General features: G+C 40.8%; 1 protein-coding gene and 1 long non-coding RNA gene across 2 annotated transcripts in view; one reads left to right on the top strand and one right to left on the bottom strand.

Moving 5' to 3' along the window:
* mfn2 (mitofusin 2) overlaps positions 1-7,328 on the top strand; it is a 22,389-nt gene extending 15,061 nt beyond the window's left edge. Inside the window, exons 14-18 of the mRNA XM_034877646.1 lie at positions 624-844; positions 3,989-4,138; positions 5,641-5,837; positions 5,951-6,085; positions 6,959-7,328. Of these exons, the coding sequence (XP_034733537.1) occupies positions 624-844; positions 3,989-4,138; positions 5,641-5,837; positions 5,951-6,085; positions 6,959-7,028 (773 nt within the window). The 3' untranslated portion in view covers positions 7,029-7,328. The remainder of the gene's footprint in view (positions 1-623; positions 845-3,988; positions 4,139-5,640; positions 5,838-5,950; positions 6,086-6,958) is intronic.
* The window catches only part of LOC117948146, a 17,122-nt gene extending 5,883 nt beyond the window's left edge, over positions 1-11,239 (bottom strand). Inside the window, exon 1 of the long non-coding RNA XR_004657392.1 lies at positions 11,230-11,239. This is a non-coding gene — a long non-coding RNA (uncharacterized LOC117948146). The remainder of the gene's footprint in view (positions 1-11,229) is intronic.
* Between the last annotated feature and the right edge of the window lie 7,817 nt (positions 11,240-19,056).

Below are 19,056 nucleotides of genomic sequence, written 5' to 3'. Positions count from 1 at the left end.
ACACACACACACACACACACACACACACACACACACACACACACACACACACACACACACACACGGTGTGGAAATAAAAAAGAACCCAACACTAAAATCACACTGATCATAAAAAAAATGTAAGTTAAAAAAAGAAAGTTATATTGAGTATGAAAACTCTTGTTTATTACATTTTACTTCATAATTACAACCGCATGTGTTGTATACATTGTTGTAATGCTGAACTCGCTCATCCCTAGCAACATCTCTTGTCACTCTCTCTCTCTTCAGCAGCAACTCCCGTCACTCTCTCTCTCTCTCTCCAGCAACATCTCTTGTCACTCTCTGTCTCTCGTCAGCAGCATCTCTTGTCACTCTCTCTCTTCAGCGGTGTCTGATGTTATGTTCTATGTGAATATTTGCAGCCATTTATTTGATATTTTTGAGCTGCATCACACTGGTTAAAGAAATGCAAACAATCCTATCCCAGAATGTATGTGTGGTCTAGCTAGACGTTACTCCACTGCAGTATCCTTTAGTGCATGTAGTCACATGGTGTGTCACTGACTTCTGTAACTGAATATATCTTTGTGTGTTTGTGTGTTTGTTTGTTTGTTTGTTGGTTTGTTTGTTTGTGCGCGCAGAGGGTCTGAAGCCTCTGCTGCCCAACCCGGTCAGAGAGCAGGTAGACAAGCTGGTTCCCCGTCAGTGCTTCAGCCTCAGTTATGACCTGGCCTGTGACAAGCTGTGCAGTGACTTTCAGGAGGACATCAGCTTCCACTTCTCTCTGGGCTGGACCATGCTGGTCAACCGCTTCTTGGGACCCAAGAACACCCGGCGGGCCCTCATGGGCTACAACGACCAGGTAACACCTTTTGGAACATCACATAAGTGTGTGTGGCTGCTATGACTGCACAGGAGCTCCTGTGCTCCTCTGGTGGCTCTTGGCCGCCAAGTGAATGCTATTTGTCTCATTTATTTTTTAAAGATTTTTATTTTTTTTATTTTTTTTGGGCACTTTAGACAAAAGTAAATGGGCCGCACGCTCAACCAGGTGAGGCGCCCTAGTTTGTCTCTTGAAAACTAGAATAGCCAGCATCCCATTTTCCTCCTAAAACTGCAGAGTGGGTAGTTTTTAGCCTGCATCCACACTGACTGCAGGCTGTCAGACGGTGCAGCAAAAACGCAGGTCTGCCCATTCATTTTCAATGGGAGTAGTGCCTTTAGGCTGCAGTGGTGGGGGTCAAAATGACTGTCTGCCTCTAATGCTGTTAAAAACACTTACCGTTTTTTTAGCTTTAACATTTTTTCCACTCTCCAGCAGAATGATTCTCCCAGTGTGGACTCTCTCGCTGACCACATATTTAAAGCTGTTTCTCTCTGTGGTCTGCACATTTAGAATCATACAGATGGGTTTGGAACTTGGAGCAGTTTGGACAGCATTGAATATTGAATATCAATAAACTGAATTAAACTAAACAACCAAATAATAAAGGTTGAGGAAAAAAATGTTGAGAAAAAGATTGCTGCTATAACTCTGACTCTTCCGTGTCGACCCTTCATGATAAAAGTCCAGCTTTAATTTACTCAGAGCCTTTTTCTAAGAGGAAATTATAAAAAACAGGTGTTTCTACCGTTTACAATAAAAGCCCAGTGTTTCGAGAGCAGCGCAAGTTAGAGTGAGAATGGCAGGTGGGTTAAATGAGTGACGTCAGCGAGTGAGTGGTTGAGCAAGGAGACTATAGCAAGCGTTGGCAGTGTTGTGAGAGTATGTAGCATACGAGTGAAAGCAGTGTGAGGAAAAGCGAGAGGAAAAAAAGTTGGCAAAGACGTAAAGTAGCCTACAGTCAACAATAAACAACAAGCTTCTCAAGACATGGTGGCTTCATCTGTTGTTTAAGCAGTGTCGGTAAAGGGAAGGGTGTTAATCCTGAAAGTGCATAGTCCCTGGAGGAAACGTCTCCGCTGTACTTACCAACTACAGTCTGAGAGCCTCAAACAGAAAAGGTCAAACACCAATTTACATTCACTTGAATTATTTGGCTAAGATAAAACTTATTTTTGCCAACAGTAGATCTCAAACAAAAGCCAGACACTATATGGTATTCATTTGCTTCATTTGAGCTTCTAAACCAACAAAAGATAATTTCATCTCAGAGCTGGCGGGCGAAGACTCACCCCGGGTCCGCTGGTTTGGTGTGCTGCTAACTTATAACACTTATAACGTTGCCGTCAGCAAAGTCCTTTAGCTAATCAAATCCTTGCCTAGGGCTGCACAATTAATTGCAATTTTATCAAAATTGTAATATGAACTAGTGCAATATCCAAATTGCAGGCTGGCAATGTTTGTTAAAGGCTAATATGTGTCAAACTGTTCTAAAATAAAGTAGTGTGGTGCTGCAGAGACATCCCAGCCTACAAATCCTATCCTACAGACTAAAGAAATAAAAAATCTATTCTTTTTTTTTTCTTCTTCCAATGAAAATGACAATAATGATACAAAAAGGATCATCCCCTCCAATATCGTGAATCATATCGCAATATCAGTCAAAAATAAACGCAGTTAGATATTTCCCTAATATTTATTATTATTATATTATAACATGTAACATTGAGGTATAGATAGGGCTATCTATACCTCAACGTTAAATGTCAAGCCACTAAGCCTGTTGGGAAATATAAACCTCTTCCAATCCCACACTTGCATGCAGCGTTCCAACAGTTTCTGAAGCGGCAATTAAGCATGGAAACATTTCCTTGGGTGAGCCGTCCAAACTTTGTGTCCGGCTCAACCTATGATCTGCAGGTATTCTACAAGCGGCCCTCGTCAAAAGAAGTCGCCCAGCTAATCCTGCCTTGTGCTGAGCAAAGTTGGAGAATGAGTAATCCAGCTGATGGTATTTTACCTAGCTACTGAGCATGTGTGACGCCCAACAAAGATAGGATAGAAGTGAGATCTCTCGCTCTGTAGCTAAAACAGAGACCTAAACACACAGGGTGAAAACCGGATCTTCAGCAATGTGCGGTACAAACAAATTATGGAATTTTTAAAAATGAAACCATGGAAACCTATTTAGGTACAACCTCAAAATACAATTATGAACCTGAAAATTAACATAATATTGGCGCTTTTAAGTTCTGATAAATGTATAAAAATACAAACTTAAGATATAAAACTTAAAGTCCTTTTGAACAAAAAATATCAGTGTTGCCAACAGAGACGTTGTTGAGCGTCAAACACAACATGGCCTGTTTTTAATTTATTTTTTAAACATTAATTTATCAGAATCATTTATTTGTCGTCATAAATGATACTGATGAATTATGAATTAATTTTATCGGCCATGCATGCCAGGTATTTTTTGAAAGGGCTGGCCCTTTTCCAAACCGTTTCAATGAGGTCTTATCAGTGGCTTCTGTGTTAACAAAACATCTGGATCGTCAGGTTAAGAACATTTCTCGTTGTTTGATAACATTAGAAGCCAATTTAGGCTTTGCCATGGCCAGAAGCAATATGTTTTTTTATTTTGTACGTACATGCAAACCTCTCTCCATTCTTGTGAAGGCAATACCTCAGCACCCCCTAAAGGGAATTCGTACAAACGTTTTTGTTGGGCCGCGTAGCCTAAGCACTAACTTAGAGTATTGTCATTAAGTAAGTAACATTAGTTGGAAAGCAACTAAAAGGGCCTTTTAAGAAGTTATTTTTAATGTGAGAAAAGAATATATTAAAGTTTTTTTCTCATAGATTACTTTGATTGAATTTGTGTTTATTAAAAAAATGGCGTAATAAAGTGATAAATTACTTTAAAAGTTTTTCGTGAGGGTTTCTTCGTTTGCCTGCCACATAAAGGGTACCATCAGGACCTGGGTATGTGTATGGGCAAATAACAACCCTCCCTTAACCTGTTAGTTTATGTGTGTGTGTGTGTTTGTGTGTGTGTGTGTGTGTGTGCGTGTGTGTCTCTTCTCCCCCCCCCCCCCCCCCCCCCCCCCCCCCCCCCCACAGGTGCCCAGGGCCCTGACTCCTGTAAGCAGCAGCATGCCTCCGTTCCCCCAGAGCTCCGTCACCCAGGAGGAGCTTATGGTCTCCATGGTGACTGGGCTGGCTTCTCTTACCTCTCGTACCTCCATGGGTGTCCTTGTGGTTGGCGGCGTGGTAAGGAGATACACACACACAGATGAGGAATAAATGCACATGTTATGCCATTAATTATGAGGACTCCAGACTACAGGGCTTAAAGTATTTCAGCCCCGTGCCAGATCTCTGGCTTGCGGCCATGAGGAAAAATAAATAAATAAATCTGTGAACTTGCAGTTTTATATTTTTCAGTTGATTTCACCTTCCAATCATATGAGAGGAGCGCAACTCTAACTAACGCAGAGCTTAAAGTACTCTGGCCTGGTGCTGGATATCTGGGGTATGACTATTTTAGAAGAAAAAATAAAGTCCACAAGGGATTTGGTTTTGATGCGCTAGGTTTTACCGATCATCGAACTTCCACCTACCAGTGAAACAAGTTCTAGCCAATCAGATGCAAAGTAGGGCGGGTCCTTGCTGAAAAGTAAGCACACGGTGTGTGGTCTCCGTGGTAACGTGGCAAAAAATATATATATATAGACACAGCTTTTGTTTAAATAGGAGGAACAAATGGCGCTGGGCGTGAATAGAGAACAAAGAGGAAAAGGGAGGAGACGGGAAGCCGTTCAGACTGAGCACCCGCTGTATTGTAGATGTTCAAGGAAGATACTCATTGTACGGCAGCAGCGTTAATAAACTGCCCGCTAGTCATTAGATGCTAGTCCCGAAGCTTTGTTCCGTGCACTCTGTCATACGAGTATGTTACCGGCATCGACGGCTACCTCTGTGCCTTCGCTGACCAACCTTGTTTGTGATAAAAACAATACGTGTGTGCACGTTCATAGCAAAACACGATTTGTCATTAACGATGGCCACTGTGTAAAATGTGTCTCAAGCTTAAACTGCCTTGACAAAGTTGTCCGTTTGGAATCAGCATGGCCGTTATTTAAACATAACGGCCTTGTCCCAGAGTTTAGAACGTTATCCATTTGAAAAAATAAACAAAGCGAAGTTTTTAATAAATGTACATGAAGCAACCAATGTCATCATGGACAAACGGCAAAAGGCTCATGAATGTACTAATTTGCTTTTTTGATGATGACCTGGCCAAAGTAACAACACAACATCTAGAAAGTTTTGTTTTCACAATGATTCAATGTAGGATCATGATTTTTTGCAATATGGAAATCTACATTGTCTCTTAATTTGATATATGGTTGGAAGAAGTAAAAATGTATCCAAAATTTTTTCCAAGGACTTTTAACTGTTTTGCTAGTCAAATTTACTTTAATGAGTGCATATCAAAACATTACACTGAGGGGAGAACCCCCCCAAGATAAGTTCCAGACTCAGGATTTCTTTTCACTTTAAACCCTGAGATTAGATACATTAAAATTGACTCATCTCTTCATGCTTGGTTGATTTAAAGAGAAATAGCTTTTTGTGCGACCATCATCCGACAATAATGATGACAGAGCTGGACCCATGTCACAGCAGCTGATATATCTGTAGTCAGATTGTGCTCAGATTTAAGAGGGAGGAGGCTTGAGCCAGACCTAAAGCTGTGATGGTGTCTGCAGATCTGGAAGGCAGTGGGCTGGCGTCTGATTGCCCTGTCAGTGGGTCTTTACGGACTCCTCTACATCTATGAGCGGCTCACCTGGACAACCAAGGCCAAGGAGAGAGCCTTCAAGAGACAGTTTGTGGACTACGCCAGCGAGAAGCTGCAGCTCATCGTCAGCTACACCGGATCCAACTGCAGCCACCAAGTCCAGCAGTGAGCATGTTAACGGCACATGGGCATTACTATGCACCGCATAATCAGTGATTTGAAGGAATCTTTTTTTTTTTTTTTCAAACCCTCCTTGTGTCCCTGCTGTTTGTGCTCAGGGAGTTGGCAGGTGTCTTTGCTCAGCTCTGCCAGCAGGTAGATGTAACCCGTCAGAACCTGGAGGATGAGATCACTGACATGAACAGCAAGATGGAGCTGCTGGACAGCCTTCAGAGTAAGGCCAAGCTACTGCGGTAAGGATGTGCCACACTCAGACAACATATACACAACTAGACAGATTGGTGGGGCTAATCAGGAATCATATTCAACAACTTAAATTCTCCAGGCTTGCTAATGCTTTGTATACATTCATACATATGTAAAATATACAAGAAGAGACTCGTCATCAACTTGCAGATTTATCCATACATGTATCAAACAAAAAAGCAGACTTTAAGCCAGCTACATTTGAAAATAAATGTTCTATTTGTTATGGACCTCCATCCACAAGGAAGCATTGTGAAAATGGGTGCTAGAATGACTACATCTTAAATGTACCTGCTAAAGCGTAGTTCATGGTAGCCGCGGTGTTCCCGGGTGCGAGGTACGTGTGCCATGAAACAACGTCACCATGGCTCTGGCGAAGGCACCGCAAGCTGAATTTTTTTGGCTTGGAAAAGCACGTTAACCTGTAAAAACATTTGTGGATTTCACCATGTATAGACATGAAATATGTGGTCAGGGAGAGACCCCACACTGGGAGAGGATGAAGCATTTTGCTGGAGAGTGTGAAGAAACATGACAGATAGTTTTATTAAAGCAAAGAAAACACTAGCACTGTAATGACACATGAACCCTAACCATATGTTGTCATGACAAAACCGAATGACACTAAAAGAAGCGTTACCTTATAAATGTTTATGCTATTTTATGACACGTTCATGACAGTGTCATGTCACTCTTATGTAGATACCTTCAAGTAGTGTACTTTCAAGTGTAACCGAGTGTTCTTCAGCCTAGAGCCTGTTACACGGCACAGCTGTTGTACTTATATTCCTAGCCCTGCTCAGACACCTTGTTAAATAAAGGTAGAGACTATTGTGTGTGTGTGTGTGTTTTGTTGTTAGGAACAAGGCGGGCTGGCTGGACAGCGAGCTCAACATGTTCACCCAGCAGTACCTCCACCACAGCAAGTAGAGCACCCAGAGGATGGGCCGTGAGACTGAGGGACATCTGGAACACCTGCTGAACCCCTTGTAGATGACACACTTCTGTATTTAGAAGTTAATCAGAGGAAATTCTCCACAATGTTGGGAAAAGGAAAAAGAGAAGGGATGGTTTGATATGAGAGGAAGAGTTGCCTGGTGGCTGAGACACTGGCGACACTGCTTGGACCTGAGCTCCGGTTGGATGTCCTGCGCTCAGCTGGTGACGTGTCGCTCAAAACTAAACAGTGAATCAGCTATTTGATATAAGCCCTAACATAAATTTATTAAAGGTCCCATTTCATGGCACTCTTTGAATGTTTTTATAGAGGCCTTAGTGGTACCATACCTGAAGTCTCTTTTACATAGACCTTAATGCCCTAATACCGTATCTAAAGTCTCCTTTCCAAAATTCAGCCTTGGTGCAGAATTACAACCACTACAGCCAGTCCCACAATGAGCTTTCCTTAGTATGTGCCATTTCGGATTCTGTAGCTTTTGAGGGGGGGTTGGAGGCTGGGGGTGTGGCCTTGACCAACTGCCACTTTGCTTGTTTGAAAGCCATAATGTCTCTCACTCTCATGGGTGGGCCAAATTCTCTGGGCGGGCAAAACAGAGAAAGGGTAGGTAACCAGATCGGCCCATCTGAGCTTTAATTTTCTCGATGGCAGAGCAGGATACCCAGGGCTCTGTTTACATCGTCATTTCTAGCCACTGGGGGACCATTGGCACGTAATGTTAACAAAACTCATAAAGTGAGACATTCATGCCATGGGACCTTTACATGTTATAGGTTGAACCAACCCCCTACCGTGCCCTTAGTGTATTTCACAATGCTCGTTCTTATCATTGAGCACTTTGAAGTCCAGTTGTGGTGATATGTAAACTGGCATGATGCAGAGTCTCCAAATGTGTGACGCGTGACAAACTCCACGCTGGCCTTTTACACCAGATTCCAGTTACCTCTGCCACTTTGCACGGGTTTAGTTTTCTGTAAATACAATAAGAACTACGGACAACACCACGCTGAAGTAAAAGGTAGTCCGCGTAAGGGAAGAGAAAGAAGGGTCTTCTGTTAAGCGACTACGACATCATTTATTCCTCCATCTGTTGTGTTTTGGGAACATTTAGCCCTTGTTCAGAGACTGAAGCTGTTGGAAATGATCTTGGCGTAGTTGGAGGCTGCATTGACATGTTGATGGTTTCAGAGTGGAGACTTCACTCACGGAAGGCTGATTATTTAAACTACATGTACACCATTGGCCCTATATGTACAATAGCCTAACGTCTACATTTGTATTTAGTGTATTTGCTATACTGTTCCTTCTGAGAGTAAACCTACATCTTTGTTCTGTGAGGATACTGGTGTTGCTTGGGCTTTGCAGTCATTTTATAGATTTTAGCAGTTTAAACAACAATGGAGTAAATGTAAGATTCCTTTATTCTAACTTTAAGGGTCAAGAGAAAGTAGTGCATTTGGAGGATTGTTTTCAATGTGAACAATGGAAATATATGGCACAGAGTACTACGATAAATCAGGCTAAATATCAGGCTTTGGATATACACACAATACTTAATAGGATACATTCATCTGTCAAAGAAACGATTTCGTTCACTTTGTATTCCACATTTAGCATAGCTACAGAAGAAGACTGGCCCCATATGCAAATATTACCTTTTCATGGTCAACATTTTTCCTCAATTTACAAATTAGAAATCTTTCTTGGGAATTAACTTTAAAGAATAGAGCGTACGTGAGCTGTATCTGCACGTGTCATCTGTTTTCTACCCACTGAAATTAGGTGGGGTGCTTCATGCACCACTTGGCAACTCTGAGGAATGAACAGGGTCCCGACTCCAACGCTGTATCCAATTCCTTTACATCTATGCCCGCAGCTTTGAATAGCAGATGTCAGTACATAAATGCCAAAGATATTTCTGAGGACATTAAGATGCTGTCTCCATTAGACTTTGTCCACTAGAGAGCGCCAGAGTTTATATTTACTCTATATAATATCCCACTCAGCAGATGTACTGGTCACTATTATTTAATAACCACATTGAAAGAATTCTCATCACATCATGTTAATGTTTATGTGAAACAATAGCTCTGACTTAGTGGTAAGGTATGATGAGGAGCCTATAAAATCCACTATTGGTCGGTCTCTGACACCTCATATTTGATGTTCTCAACCACAAAATGACATCAGCATGGAGTTTAGAGTGGATTTGGTATGTCAGGTGCACTTAAACAAACTGAGGTTGTGCAACTTCATTTTCAGCTTTCTCTAATTAAACTAAAAATCAGCATTTTTGTTTTCTCCACTATTCAGAAATTATGTCAGCAGGCGTTTAAATGTCTTTAATGCGGCTTTCATTGTCTCCCATACATATGTTATGAAACAAACCAACTGTTAACATGTGTTTGATGTACTGGTCTCAGTCAGTCTCCTGTGTATTACCACTACTAAGTACTTTTCTTTGGGCAGAGGAAGGATTTTGTCTTGCACTGAATACATATGTGGCCAGTCTGTCTTTTTTAAGTGAAACCTTCGGTGACACTGGCAGAGGTAGGATTCGGAACTACATATGATGCCGTATGTAAGAGGGGCCAAATCCAGCATCAGCTCTCCTTTTTGAAATTAAAATGTACTCTTGGTTTCTAAAATGTGTATATAATGTAATTTATTAATTGGCCTTTCAATTGGAAGCAATGAAAAAAAGGCTGAAGGAGACAAAACCACACCAGACTGGATGTGCCTGAATGTGTCCGGTTTGTAAAAGTTGTGGTTGATTGGGCCACGCTGTCAACAAAAGCCATGCACTGTGTTGCCAAGTGAGCAGGAAGGCTGCCGTAAAACGCTTCCTTTAGTGTGAAGATATGCACTTTATCAGACTGCTGCTTTTTGATTTTTCTTTTTTTTACGTGTTTTTTTTCTTTTTTTTTGCTTCACAAAGTAGTTGTTTGGCTTATGGAAGGTGAAACTACCTGCATGCAGTGTGGATGTTATACTTTGTTAAAATGTTCAAATATGTATGTATGTGAAAAATAAAGGTGACCCCATGTGAAAACATTCATTGATGTCTAAGTACTAGTTTGTGTTTAGACCAACCATTGTAACTTGCTGTGCAGCCCGAGTGTGCAGGTGTTCATCCCCAGGCTGACAGTCAACTGCACATCACTTTAGTTTTTTTCTGGAGCTTTCAACCCTCATTGAATGAAGTTCGCCAAGTTTCCATCAAGTGTGGTGCTTGATCAAGTGATGAGTGGTTAAATATACTATTCTTTCAAAAAACTCGTGAAAAAATGACAAAGTTAACACATCCATGCTAAAGTTGATTAAAAATAAAAATAAAACAACCATCTTTTGGATATGTATCTTAATGCCTTGATTTAAAATAATTTGGAAAATATAAACTTTTAAGGATAAATGTTCTTCCTTACAAATACAGGGGGCATAAGTATACACACCCTATTTTAAATTACTATTGAGACAGGCAGATTTTTTTTTATTAAAGGCAAGTTACATCATGGATCATGATAAAATGCATCCTGATAAAGTCCCCTTGATCTTTGGAATTAAACTAACCCCATATCATCACATACCCTTCACCATACATAGAGATAGGCATGGGGTTATTTCAATTAGCTTAATAGCTGTTTTGATTTCCACTGAGAGATGATATTATGGAAAGTTCCCAATGCCTATCTCTATGTATGGTGAGGGGTATGGGATGATGTATCATAAGAAAATGAGGCTACTTCTCACTTGATTTATTACCTTAAACATTTTTATTGAGTTGATTGTCTCAATCTCTAGTTTCAAGTGGGCTGTGCCATCGGAGTGTAGATGTGTGTGAGTGTGTATCTGATGAGCAGGTGGCACCTTATACAGCAGCCTTGGCCACAGTGTTTGAATGTGTGTGAATGGTTCCTGTACTATGTACAAGCGCTTTGAGTAGTCGTTACGACTAGAAAAGCTCTTAATAAAAACAGTTGTCTTCTTCAACAGCATGGTGATTATTAAATGTAAATGTGCTGTATTTACATAGCGCTTTTCCAGTCTTAACAACTGCTCAAAGCGCTTTTACGTCTACAGGGAATATTCACCATTCACACGTGTGATAAGATTGATACACTGTGGCCGGGGCTGCCGTACAAGCTGCCACCTGATCATCAGACAAACACTCACACACATTCACACTCAGATGCGCAGCACCGGGGGCAACTCGGGGTTCAGTGTCTTGCCCAAGGACGCTTCGACAATGATTGCAGGGGCGGGGATCGAACTACCAACCTTCCGATTGGCAGGCAACCACTCTACCACTGAGCCACAGCCACTCATTTTGTAAATGATGCTCCCATTTGTTTTAAACAGACAATAAAGCAGCGGATGCTGTCAATCAGGACAGAGGGTTAGCAATGCTAACACTGTGGGCATAGAATAAAATAGACGATTGAAGATGACATCATGGCGGGTCATGCCGTGGTGTTTAGCTGAGAATACCAAAAGACATTTAAAGAAATGGACCAACAGATCCTGTTGTTCTGGACGGAGACCAGTAAAGGAAAATCGAATTTGTATTTGTACTTGGTTGTGTTTTTGTGTATTTGCAGCACGTTTGTGTATTTGTTTGTGTTGTGTGTATTTGCAGCGCGTTTGTGTATTTGTTTGTGTTGTGTGTATTTGCAGCGCGTTTGCTGCACATACATTTTGTCAAATTATTGAAGTTCTTTTCTTAATTGGCTTGTGTTTTGTCCATTTGCCTGTGTTTTCTTAAATTGCAGGGTGTTTGCCCCTGTCGGCCACCGTACATTTAATTACCCCACAGCATTGAAAAAAGGTTTTGGTGTATTTAGGAATTTGGCCAGCAGATGGCAGTCTTTAGATTAGATTCAACATTTTCAATTGTTAAACAGGCTTTAATGTGAGAAAGGAGGCTGTACCAATAAGACAACTTTTGTTAAAATCCTGGACATAAATGGCAGTTTGGAGATGGGCCTGTAGTTATTATGGTCATGTCTGGGGTCTAAATTGGGTTGCTTCAATAATGGTTGTATAGTTGCATTAGTTGCAAGTGGATAATAATAATAATAATAATACATTTTATTTATAATGCACTTTTCATCAATAAATCTCAAAGTGCTACAGGTAAAAAGAGAAAAATTAAACAAAAAAAGAAAGAATAAAAAATAAAATAAACTTATTCTTAGAAGAGAGGATAAAAAACATCTAAAGGGGACCAAAAGCTTTTCTAAAAATAGTGTCAAAAACTCCTATGAAAGGTATGATGGTAAAATGGGCTGCGCTCCTCATCTGAGACCACGTGGGAAATTATTCAGCCATGGAGTGCCAACACTGTTGGCCTTGACTCTTTTTAGTTTCAGAGGAGCTACACAGTCCAGAGTGTTGGAGCAGTATGATTAAAATAGATTAACTAGTATCTCTGGATTAGTGCAGGAGGACAAGACATTTGAAATATGAGGAAATCAAGTGAGCCTAAATATATAATGGAGAAATTTGTGGCTGAGATAGTAGATCGTATCAGGGAGCAGGTCTGAGTAGAGCTTCACAATTAAACAAATTTTAATCACAATCACGATTTGGGCTTCCCATGATCAAATTTGCATGATCAAGTGATATTTTAAATGCGTCATTCCATTCATAGAATGCTCAGTTTTTTATTTATTTATATATATAAAAAATATATATCTCAGCTATAAGACTTTGATCCATAAAATGTCAGGTCTCAGATCAGGGACGCACTTCTAAAAAGTAGCACTTTCTATTTAGCTTAAATGTGTTAGTTTTGCAGCTCAGTGAATCACTTGTAGCACAATATGGATGTGAAAGCAGTTATAAATAGCCTATGTGACAATAAAATTAGTTTTGGTTAAAATCAACAAATAATCATGATAATTATTCGTGATCTCAATATTGATTAAAATAATCATGCAGCCCTAGGTCTGAGATGAGATGGAGAGCGGAGGAGACAATGTGGATCCAAACACGATCATCTGATGGTCAGAAAAACCAATCTCTACTAGCTCCATGTTGGAGACAAGTGCAAACACAAGATCTAGTGTGTGACCTTTCTGATGTGTTGGACAGGAGATTGACTGATTGTGGTAAAAGAATCCATAAGACATAAGAACTCATTGACCAACGGCTTAGAAGGGCAAGTCCCCTCGACTCAACAGTGTATCAGCGCGAGAGGCCATGAGAGATAATGGATCAAAAAAATTGTGAATAAGGCCCTATTTACACGTACATGGTTATTTTAACAAATGCAGACATTTCCCTTCTTTCTGCGCCCTTCATTTACATGCAAACAGAGAATTCGCCTCTGACAACAAGTCTTTCTAAAAAACTGTGTGGAGTGGAGATCTTTGAAATCTTTGTGTAAACGTTTGCATGTAAACTGAGTAAAACGGAGGTTTAGGCAGCCTAGGAAGTGAGGAAGAGAAGAGCGAGGAAGTGATTTTTTTGCAGTTGTTGCTATTTTCGGGATTCTGATTGGCTAATGTGGGCTTGAGCTTCTCGTTACACTGTCACCTACAGGTTTGGCATGCTCTCGATGGCATTGACAGCATACATACACTTGCACGTTTCAACAAACACTTTTCTGAAAACTGACAGGAGTGCACTATGTTCTTTTTGAAACTGGAGCTGTTGAAATGCCCGTTTATGAAAATAGACGTAGTCTATGTGTAAACATAGTCTAAAGTTATTGTTAATTTTAGGTGGTCTGTACATCAATGCACATTCAATTGGTGACATTCATCTTTAATTAATTGCACCTCAAAAGAAGAGACATCAACAGGAATGAGTCTGCATTTAAAAGAGTTTTTATAACAGTGGCCACCTCCACCACCAGCAGTCTTTGGAGAATTTAAGAAGCTGAAAAAGTGGGGTGCCGGGGGGGGGGGGGGGGGGGGGGGGGGGGGGGGACAGAGATCCGGAAGCAAGGTGAGGTCACCAACGGTTTCAGTCACAAAGAAGAGGTCTGTCATGTGATAACAATAATGACTCTGTCTTGATTCATTCACTTTACTTCATTCGACAACATAAACAGGTAGTGTGCCGGCATATATGTGTCTGTCGGAACCATGACTCTTCTTCTTCTCTCTTCTACTACATACACTTCTTCTACTCTAAACTGGATTTAGTGCACACAGCACCACCTAGCACTAAGGTTGAAACACCACATAACCCCCTTCATAAGAAAACAAATATAAAACTAAGCAGTATATGTCTAGTCTTCTTGAAGTATAACTTAATGTGTTTTCTTTTAGGAGGTCATGAACTTACCCTTATTTAGTTTTTCTGAATTATTAATAATGCTTAAATTGTAGGGGTATTACACAAAACATGAACAGTGAGACATTGCAAGTTCAGACCCTACATTTGTGCTTGTTGAGATTATCACAACACAAAGTCCTTGGTCCATTCCAGTGCTCTTCTGTAACTGACCGGTCTGGCAGGTGAGGTGGGTGCCCCTGCCTGTGGGGTAGCTGGTATAGTTGCACTGTCACCCCCCACTTTCCTGTGGAGAAGCTGGCACAAGGTGAGATGCATTCCAGTAGCGCAATAGTTTTAGACTGCTGGGGACTTCTTTTTACACACTTATCTTTTCTCTCCCTCTCTTTCCATCTGTGTGCATCCATGTCCCAGAAATGCTTGTTACTAACCTAGCTCTGGGGAGCTCATGACCCGGAGTCCTCATGTTCTTTTTTGCCCTACAGTTTTCCTTGGATTAGGATGGCACCTAAATCATGGTTGCAGCTGTTGCCTTGGTCCTGCTCCACGCCCTGCTATGCACTGCTACAACCTGCTATGCCCTGCCCTGCCCCGCCTTAGATGTAGACTTCTCTTTATAAATCATTTGGGATGACTCCCACAAGGATATTGAAAATTGCAGTTCTCTGCACATTCTGCTTTTCCCTGAAGTGCCCTGTATAAGCCATGAACTATTATAACTGTTTTTTTTAGTCATAATTCCATTATCTTTGTGTGACTTTAATTTCCACTGTTTATCACACCCCCAACCGGCACCTTCAGGCACCGCCTACCAAGAGCTTGGCTCCTAAAAGGAAGTTTTCCTCACCACTGTTGTACTACATGCTTGTTCTTGGGGGAATTAATGGTATTGTTGGGTCTTTGTAAATCATAGAGTATGGTCTAGACCTACCTAATAGATGGATCACCTTGTAGGGAGAGCTTGTGCCGGATTTTGAAGAAGGGCTGTACTTTTGGATCCATGCTCTTTCTGACATAGGCCATCTTCAGAGATGGTAAGTAACGAGGTACAAATACTTTGTTACTGTAGTAGAGTAATTTTTTTCGCTATTTTTACTTTACTTTACTATCTTTTTTTTTGGTGACTTTTTACTGTTACTCAGTAAAAGTACAGATATTTGTGTTAAAATGTAAGGAGTAAAAGTAAAAAGTCGCCACAAAAATAAAAAGTAAAGTGAAAATGTCTGAAAAATCTACTTGAGTCCAGTAACAAACTATTTGTACTTGTTATTTCCCATCTCTGTAGATGACATAATTTTCCGGAAGCAGCTGGGTCCCAATGCCATGCCAAACAGCACCCTCTTAAAGTGCAACAGGCCATGATGGGTGATGAATGCAGTTAAGCTGCAACTGTCCTTGTGGAGTGGAACCTGGTGATAAGCGCTCTGGACATCCAATGTAAGAAACAGTGTTACCCCTTCAGCACCACAAACATTTCCTCCATGTGAGGCAATGGGAACCCATTAAGGCAGTGGGAACTCCTCAGCTTGTTAGCTCCACACTGCTGCTCTAACTGAGAGGGGTGACCTGCACATTTTCTGGCGAACTGATTTAATATCTGGGTGTACTTTAACTCTGTTAGTACACATCCCTTAGCACATCCTAATGCCTCCACTACCCCTCTTGCAACCAGAAAAATTAAACACAAATTAGTCAAATTAGACACACGGACCTAAAGTGACCTGACAATCTGTTATCTGCATTTTTAATGCAAAAAAAGGAGAGAGACTCCAGATGTTGCTGAGTAGTTTGCTGTGGCCGTGTATTTCCACAGAATTTGATTAAGCGGAAATATATAATAATATACTATAATACAACTTTTACTCCTCCACAAGAGTGCACATTGGTATTAGACTTTCTGGGTCTGTTCCCAAATATTCAATTCAATTTCAATTCAATTTTATTTATAGTATCATTTCATAACAAGATTTATCTTGAGACACTTTACAGATAGAGTAGGTCTAGACCACACTCCAGAATTTACAAGGACCCAACAGTTCTAGTAGTTTCCTCCAGAGCAAGCAACAGTGCAAAAGTGGCGAGGAAAAACTTCCTTTTAGGCAGAAACCTTGGTCAGACCCAGGCTCTTGTTAGGCGGTGTCTGAAGGGCCGGTTGGGGTTAGATTGAAGAGTGACAATAACAATCACAAAAAAATTGTTGTTTTTAGTAGTTCTTTGTAGTTCATGGCATAGCAGGGCACTGTGCGGCATTACAAGGCACAGCAGGACGTGGCAGGGCACAGCAGAGCGTAGCAGGTTGTAACATGGCATCATAGAATGTGTGACGGGACCATGGCGACAGCTGCTACCATGATTTTGAAGCCTCCCTGATCCGAGGAAACATGCTGGGCGAAAAAGGACATAAGGACTCCGGGGAATGACTCCCCAGAGCCAGGTTAGAAACAAATACTGTGGATAAGAGCTGGTGAGGTGGTTTACAGACACCAAAAGGTGTAGTTATAGTTATAGCATAGTAGCTATAGTAGTTAGGCTTTTCAAAGAAAAGCTAGAGGGGTATGTTGGGACGGAGGCCTAGGGAGGCCTGTGCCTCCCTAGAAATGTCCCTGGCCACCTCTGTGGCCCCCCATAATGACCAAATAAAAAAATATTAATTTATTATGATTTCACACGCAAGTGCCAAAAGCGTAACTAATCTGCGACACAACCTTTTACATAGGTAAAATAGAGCGGATCACCCAAACACTGTAGCCCGCCTACCACACCTACATGTGGTGCTGGGAAGCCACTGTTTCTGTTGTTGCTAGAGTCCAAGGTAAGCAAAAATGTCATCTTGTCAGTGACTTGTTGTTCTTGCGCGTAACCATGTTCCTTTTATTTCTTCGCACTGATAATAAATTCAAGTTAGTAAATATCTGGTCTTGATATGTTTAGAACTTAATCATATCTTAGCAAACTCATCGAAGGCTGTGAGGGCTCTGACACAGAGGGATATTCCAGAGGGTGAGGAGGATGAAGAAGAGGGTGAGGAGGAAGATAACATACAGCGGCAGAGAAAGAAATAGCCAGAGGGACAGCAATTGGATCCATGTAGCTCAAGTACTGCACCATCAGGTTTGTGATAAAGAAGGTTCTTAGTATTTGCAAAGCAGTGCAATTACAATTTCATTGTAGGTCTACTGTGTGTCCTTAAAATTGTAATTTCTGCTGTAAAATTCTTTTTTGTGTCAATATGTTTCTTTTTAAGTACATATTTACTACATTTTGATATGCATGCAGGTAAACATGCATACAGTGGTTTGCATAAGTTTAGGAACCCATGCTGAAGTTGACTAAAGTTGGTTCCCTGGTCGGTCAGGATCAACTCCGGGATGCCTGCCTGAGAAAGCTGGACAAGCATACAGTACATACAACATGAATGTATTGATATCCAGTGCCAGTGCTGGTGTAGACTAACCAAAGGAGACCTTAACAACTCCCTTAAAGACCCCCTACTACATATATTGTATAAATGTGCACATTTCTCAATGCAGTTTTTAACTACTGCATGTATCTTTTTATTTATTATTGTGAGGAATGTATGAATGATTGTGTGGAGAGAATGTTTTTTTTTGTTTAACTAGCGGCACCTTACAGAAGTAGCACTCTAAATCTTTGTTGTATGTTTTTAATGATACAATGACAATAAAAGCAGTCTATTCTAAAATTAAGTTGCATTTTAAACCTGGCCTACAATAAAGTGTAGGGCTTAACCTTAAAGCATTTCTACTTACCTTTTTGTGCATAGAATACTACGCTATAAAAATGTTTGTTGGCATGATTTTATAAGTCATGTTTTAATGTAAATGCTTAGTGACTACTTTACCTATAGGCCAGTAAGCCTATACTTTGTATTTTCTTTCTTTTTCAAAAATTATGAAGCTGATTTACATTTGCTAATAATATGTTGGATTCAAGTGAGGATATTTTAATTTTCTTGGAAACTGTAATTTGGTGGCCCCCTGCAGTAACTCTGAGGAATAGAGCTCCGATTCTCTGCCCGACCTGACCCACAGGGTTTGGCATTCTAATTTCTGGTGGATTTATGGGGAGCACACTTAGATAGTTTTCTCTTGCACGACTAAATAACTTTTAAAAGTACACACATTCCACCAAAAGTTTCTTCCAGAGGCTATTCAGCAGTTTTTCTCTGGTGCTTAGCACCGCCCAAGACAGTTGTGATTGGTTTGAAGAAATGCCAGTGGTTCCAGAGCATGTTATCCCTGAATGCTGTGTGGAGCAGCTAGACTCTCCTGCTCGCTTTTGGCAAAGCGAGACTAGGTTCACACAAATGTTGTTTGAGTATTTAAATGCAGACCTGTAGTCTGTTTAATGTCATGAATAATATGTGGGCTGTGTACCGCTGTGTGTGATCACCATCTTCTGGACATCTATTTAGAACATATCTGACCATTGTCTCTTTGATTTTTTGCTGCAGTTGATAAGATGTCATTGACAGCAGTTGCATAGAACTGTCCTCAGACTCCCACTTCTCATTAATAAAGAGAAATGTTATTAAATCTCTATTTAATATGGCATACAACTGGGCCGATCACTCGCGAGGCACGTGTCAGGGATTGTGTAACAAATGTCTCTCACCACACTTTTCTTTCTTTTTTTCAATTTTAATTTAGTTTTTTTAATCAAGCTGGGGCCCAAAGCTGCGGCTGTGGTTCTGGCTCGGGTTGGGCCTGATCACAACTCTAGTGTGCATTTTTAAAT

This window comes from Etheostoma cragini, chromosome 7, assembly GCF_013103735.1.
Source record: "Etheostoma cragini isolate CJK2018 chromosome 7, CSU_Ecrag_1.0, whole genome shotgun sequence".
Taxonomy (NCBI): Eukaryota; Metazoa; Chordata; class Actinopteri; order Perciformes; family Percidae; genus Etheostoma; species Etheostoma cragini.
Note: the sequence above shows the minus strand (reverse complement) of the source record. Positions and strands in the feature narration are given on the sequence as shown.